The 6233-nt window shown below is 50.2% G+C and overlaps 1 protein-coding gene across 1 annotated transcript; it reads right to left on the reverse strand.

The window, feature by feature from the left end:
* Nucleotides 1–659: 659 nt before the first annotated feature.
* On the reverse strand, nucleotides 660–5936 carry LOC115269866 (uncharacterized). The gene has a single exon (XM_062848303.1). It carries the CDS (start codon nucleotides 5934–5936, stop codon nucleotides 660–662), a length of 5277 nt encoding a protein of 1758 aa, XP_062704287.1.
* Nucleotides 5937–6233: the final 297 nt, after the last annotated feature.

The raw sequence follows: 6233 nt of genomic DNA on the forward strand, positions 1-6233 counted from the left end.
CGGATGTGGTTCTAGGACTCGAAAAATAACGCGACGAGGTTAGGCTACGAAACACGTGATACGCGAGAAAGGCACACGTTGCTTTATTGCAGCTAGAGCGAAAACGATGCGTACAGCGCGAGGATCGATTATGTTCTGAATACAATTGATTTTATCTGCTATGGCAATGAGTGGAGAGAGTGTGGTTATTATAGAAGTAGTGTGTGAGTACTCTTCTCTGCATCAAAGAGAATGAGCATCCTAACTTTGGTAGGGTAAGCTTAACAATTATAGACGATTCCTAACATTCCGCCCACCATTGAAATCTACATTTCAATACGAACTCCTATCCTGACTGTGCTTAATGAACTACTAAAACTATGTATTACAAATTCAACAAATATTCAATTATCTCCTACTCCGTAGTATCAACTACTCGTCGGTTGTCAAACACCGGATTAAGATTCGGTGAACTTCGGTGAGTGGATGTCGTTGAGCCAAGTCTAGTCCCCTCGGTCGTTACGGCGATCAATGTCCAGGGTGCCTGCCAATACGGTTGATTTTAGGTCGGAGAAAACAAAGTTCAGAAAATGAAAACTAGATACTTAACTTGGGAGGAGACCATAGGGCCTCCTCCAATCCGACAACGCTTGTGTTGCTGGGACCGCGAACAACTGGAACTACGCTGTTTCCTGGTCCTCGGGTAAGTTGTCGGGAATCGGTAGAACGCACACGCGTGTGATGGCTCTCTTGAAGATACCGTCCTTGATTCGGATGTTGACGACCCGGATGAGTCCGTCGTTTCCAGGGAACGTTTCAATTACGCGGCCAAAACGCCACTTCTGCGGCGGCAGATTGTCATCGCGAACTAGAACCATAGTTCCTACGCGAATGTTGTTTCGCTCGTGTGTCCATCGGGTTCGCTGTTGCAGCCCCGATAGGTATTCGGTGGACCATCGCTTCCACAAGCGGCGGACAAACTCCTGTGTCATCTGCCACTGAGAAAGCCGGTTGCAAGGAACTTCTTCGTATGAGGGCTCCAGGATTGCAGTCAGCGGTCGGTGTACCAGAAAGTGACCTGGCGTGAGGACGTCCAAGTCTTCTGGGGAATCGCTGAGCTGCGTGAGCGGTCGAGAGTTGAGCAGTGCCTCGGTCTGCGTAAGCACTGTGTGAAACTGCTCGGGTGTCACCATTGCGTTTGCAAGAGTGCGGCGGAGATGGGTCTTAAGGGATTTAACCGCTGCTTCCCAGATTCCCCCGAAGTGCGGCGATCTCGGAGGAATAAACGAGAACTGAATGCCCTCAGCGGAGCATTGTCGTTCTATATCCAGGCGATTCTGCTGGGTCCGAAACAGATTCAGGAACTCGTTCAGTATTCGGCGAGCGCCGACAAAGTTTGTCGCATTGTCGCAGTAAATGGTCTGCGGAACTCCTCGGCGAGCAGCAAACCTCTTCAGGGAAGCGATAAACGAGTCGGTTGACAAATTGCCTACCAACTCTAGGTGTACTGCCTTGGTTGATAGACAAACGAAGACAGCTACAAAAGATTTCACCGGCGCAGCTTTCCTTGTCGGAGGTCGGAGATAGAAAGGTCCGCAGAAATCCACCCCAGCGTTCAGGAACGGCAACGCTGGCGATACCCGAACTGGTGGCAAGTCTGCCATTATTTGTTCTGCGAAGCTTGGCCGATTTCGAAAACAGGTAACGCACTCGTGCGTAACCTTTCTCACGATATCACGTAACCGGAGAGGCCAGAACTTCGCACGAACGCTTGCTATCAGGAGAGTCGGTCCAGCATGTAGTTGACGAAGGTGGTAGTGACGAACGACTAACAGCGTGAACGGATGCTTGTTGTCCAAGATTATAGGTTGCTTCTGAGCGTACGGGACAGCTGCATTGTTGAGACGTCCTCTAGTGCGAAGAATACCATTGACGAGAACTGGAGACAAAGTTTTCAGCTTCGACGTTGACTTCACTTGACCAGTGGTGCGGATAGAGTGCAGGTCTTCCGGAAACGATTCCTGTTGAGCAAGTTTGGCCAAACTACACAACGCTTCGTCCAACTCTGCTGTGGTTAAGGCTCCGGATCTGCGGCTAGACACATTACGTATCTTCGAATTGTAGCAGAATCTCTGTATGTAGGCTACCAATCTGACTAGACTGGATAGAGAAGATTTCAGGGCGAATATTGAACTTTGGACGACTGTAGGCAGCGAAACCGTGGGTTTATCCTGGAGTTGCTCTGAACTGAAGTGATCGTCGGAGGTTTTGACTAACGCGGGCCAGAACAGGTAGGGTTGCTGCAACCACTGTGGTCCCTGCCACCACAGCATATTGTCTACAAGCTCCGATGCAGACATTCCCCGGGATATGACATCTGCTGGGTTATCGATGCCTGGAACGTGTCTCCAGCTTCCAGCAGCGGTGATTTGCTGAATTTCAGCCACTCGGTTGCCGACAAAAGTTTTCCAACGAGACGGTGAAGCGGACAACCAGTGGACGACAATAGTTGAATCCGTCCAGAAGAAAGACCGGGCTTGGATACGAAGACTAGTTTCCACTTTTTCGAACAAATGGCTGAGTAGGAGAGCACCACAAAGTTCTAAACGCGGTAAGCGAATAGTTGAACCAAATTTCTCGGTTCCCGTCGGAGCCACTTTTGACTTAGCTGTAAGCAGATGAACCGAGACGATTCCGCTAGACGAAACTGTGCGGAGGTAGATGCACGCGCCGTATGCGCGTTCGGAGGCGTCACTGAACCCATGCAGCTCTACGTAGACTGGATCGTTACAGGATGCCGCCCACCGTGGAACGGTAAACTCGTCGAGAATTTCGAGATCATTTCGGAAGGATTTCCAGAATTGCTGTTGACGATCGTTGAGCGGATTGTCCCAGAAAACCTTCGCTTTCCATAACTCCTGCATGAAAAGTTTCGAGCGTAGTACAACTGGCCCCAACAGGCCGAGAGGGTCGAATAAGCGTGCTGTCTCAGAAAGCACCAATCGTTTGGTTATAGCAGCGTCCTGGGTCCAAGTGGGTATTTTGAAGCGGAAGACGTCTTCGTCTGGCTGCCAGAGCAGCCCCAAGGTTTTCACAGGCGAGGATGACGAATCGAGCTCCACCAGACTTCGATCTTCTCGAAACTCTGCTGGAATATGCTGTAGAATTGCTGAACTGTTGGATGCCCATTTGTGCAACTTAAATCCAGCCGACTGCAAGAGATCAATCAGCTCTCGGCAAAGTTCAACACCTTCTTCTTCCGATGCTACTCCCGTAAGCAGATCGTCAATGTAGAAGTCTTTTGACACCACCTCTGCGGCCTTTGGGTGAGTCGATTCGCCGTCAAAGGCGAGTTGCTGGAGACAACGTGTCGCCAGGTACGGAGCTGCCGCCGTGCCATAAGTAACCGTCAGCAATTCGAAGGTTTGAAGAGGTTCCGATGGTGACGATCGAAACAGAATACGTTGCAAGGGCCGATCAGACGGAGACACCAACACTTGCCGGTACATTTTCTGCAAATCAGCGACGATGACGAAGCGAGGAAGTCTGAATCGTAGGATAATGCTGTACAGGTCGTCCTGGACAACTGGACCCACCATCAGTGCGTCGTTCAACGACACACCAGTATCAGTGTGGCACGACGCATCAAAGACGACGCGGAGTTTCGTCGTGACACTCTCCGGTCGAACTATGCAATGGTGAGGCATATAATAGGACTTCTGCCCGGGAACTTCTGCGCTAGCATCGATCGGTGCCATGTGTCCTAGATGAACGTACTCCCGTATGAAATCGGTGTACGCCTCCAACAGTGAAGGATTCGCCTGAAGCCGCCGTTCCAGGGACAAAAAGCGCCGAGTTGCGATGGAACGAGAATCTCCCAACTTGTCCAGAACATCTGGTTTCTTCGGCAATGACACCACAAATCTTCCAGTAAAGTCTCGAACCGTGGTGGCGGCAAAATGGGTTTCGCATTTCCATTCTTCCGTTGAGAAGGTCTCGTTGGTATTGCACGACTCAACTTCCCAGAAGCGAGCAAGCTGATTTTCCAACTCAGCGTTGCTGCAGACTAGCGTGGTGGCAGACAGGCTCGAGTCCACCGTATTCACCTTTCCGGATACTATCCACCCAAAAACCGTTTCCTTCAACTGGGGTAGTTCCGGTCCGAGGTCGACGAAACCTTCTAGCAGTAGACGATAGTACACTTCGGCTCCGATGATAGCATCGATGCGATTCGGCTCAAAGAAGCGAGGATCAGCAAGTTGTACGGATGGAGGAATCTTCCAGGAGGCTACCGACAATCGGTTTGACGGTAAAATCGGCTTAAACTCCGGCAAAATGTGGATCGATTGCCTCGACACAGCAGCACTGGGACCCACACCTTGGAGAGACAACGAGTCGTTCCGCCGACGTAGATCCAATTTCTGCGCCAAATGTTCACTCATCAGATTTCGTTCGGAGCAGCAATCAAGGAGGGCGCGAGCGAACTGGACATTTCCGTTGTAGTCAGCTATCTTGACGACAGCAGTCGAGAGAAGAATCACGCTACTATCGGCAGTAGTAGTGGCAGGAAGAGCGACTGGACGAGAGGTGGATGGGCCAGCGGAGGGTGCGGTGGTAACTGTTTGCGATTGCGAAGCGGAGGAATTGTTCAAAGGTGCGATTGCGGGCTGACTTTGTGGAATAGCGGGTTTCGTTGGTTGCGATTGCGAGTGATCTTGTCCGTTGCTTGCTGGGCGCAAATGCAGCATTGTATGGTGCTTTTGACCGCAGGCACGACAAGCTGAGCTAGGACAAGCCCTGACCAAGTGGGAAGAGGAAAGACAATTTAGGCACAAACCAGCTTTCCTGACTGATTCAAGCCGTTGGGAAGGATTCATATTGATAAAGGATTCGCATTTGAAAGGTGAGTGAGAGGATTTCTGACAGTGTGGACAAACTTTTTTCTGAGTCGTGGTAGTTGTGAGAGTCGAACCGACCTTGGATTTGGCCGTCGATTTCCCATGATCTTGACGAGAGTCCGAATCCCGGGTTTTCATGGATGCCAGGGGTTGTAGAGTTGCGAGGTGATCCCGAAGAAACTGTAACAAGTCCTCGTACTTTGGTGCTTCACGAGAGTTGTGAGCACGCTCCCAATGCCGTTGTGTGTCAATATCGAGACGTGTATACAGAATATGCGCAAGCAAATGAGTCCACCCGTCTGTCTTCAGTCCAATTTTACGCAGCTGTAGAAGATTCCGCTCGTACGAGTCGATGAGACCAACTAGAGCGTCGTACGATTCCCGCTTGATGGGTTCGGCATTCAGGAAACTGTCCATCAGTGCTCGAGCGATGATCTTTTTGTTCTCGAACCGTTGTTCGAGCATCTGCCACGCGACATCGAAGTTGGCCGCCGTTACTTCAATGGATTCCACCAACGTCCGGGCTTCTTTGGTGAGCACGGAGAGAAGATAATGGAACTTATCGACCGGCGAAAGCGAAGCATCTTTACCGATCATGCTCTGGAAAGCATCACGAAAACTCAACCAATCTTTCACACAGCCGTCAAACGAAGGGATTTTGAATACAGGGAGATGGACTCGGGAGTTAGGAATGTGGCCGGGCGGAGCGGAAGAAGCTGCAGCTGTCGGAGTGCCCCGGTGCGACGTAAGAAAATCCTTCACATCGAAGTACCTGTCCTCAAAATCCAGACGAGTTTTCTTGTTATCAGCTTCTACGTCCTTCTTAAGCTCCTCCTCCTTGCCTTCCCCAGCGGACAATTTCAAATCTTGCTCCTGTCTCGTTTCAATTTTAGCACGATTATTCCGAAACTCCTTGAAAAGCGTTTCCAAATGCTCCAAGCGTGAAGCAATCTTGGCCGTGTCACGTTGTGCATTGAAATTTGCAACGAAAGCTTCCACGTTGGCCATGGAGTCCATGTACCCCCGCTCGATCTTGCACAATTCGCGCAAAGATGCCATGTTTTCAAATCAATTCCAGATATTTTTCCAAATCGCAAACCCAATCAAATTCCAAAAGACGTAGCGTGGTCAATTGCCCAAAAAAAATCAATCAAATCGCGAACAAATTCCTTATGTACTATAATGAAACTCGCATGCAAGCTATATTTGTATTCAACAATAGCCGTACCTTGATGTGTGTGTACTCACGCTAACCTCATTTGCTCGCTGACCCAAGCCACGCTGGATTCGCCAGGTTCTGGAGGAAGGTGTCGAAATGCGCCTCGAAAACGCCGAAATGCTCCGTCTCCGTGGTAT

Source organism: Aedes albopictus, chromosome 2 (assembly GCF_035046485.1).
Source record: "Aedes albopictus strain Foshan chromosome 2, AalbF5, whole genome shotgun sequence".
In the NCBI taxonomy this organism is placed as follows: domain Eukaryota; kingdom Metazoa; phylum Arthropoda; class Insecta; order Diptera; family Culicidae; genus Aedes; species Aedes albopictus.

What these genes read in the sequence shown, in the direction of transcription:
- LOC115269866 (XM_062848303.1), bottom strand. Translation starts at nt 5,936, where the DNA reads ATGGCATCTTTGCGCGAATTGTGCAAGATCGAGCGGGGGTACATGGAC.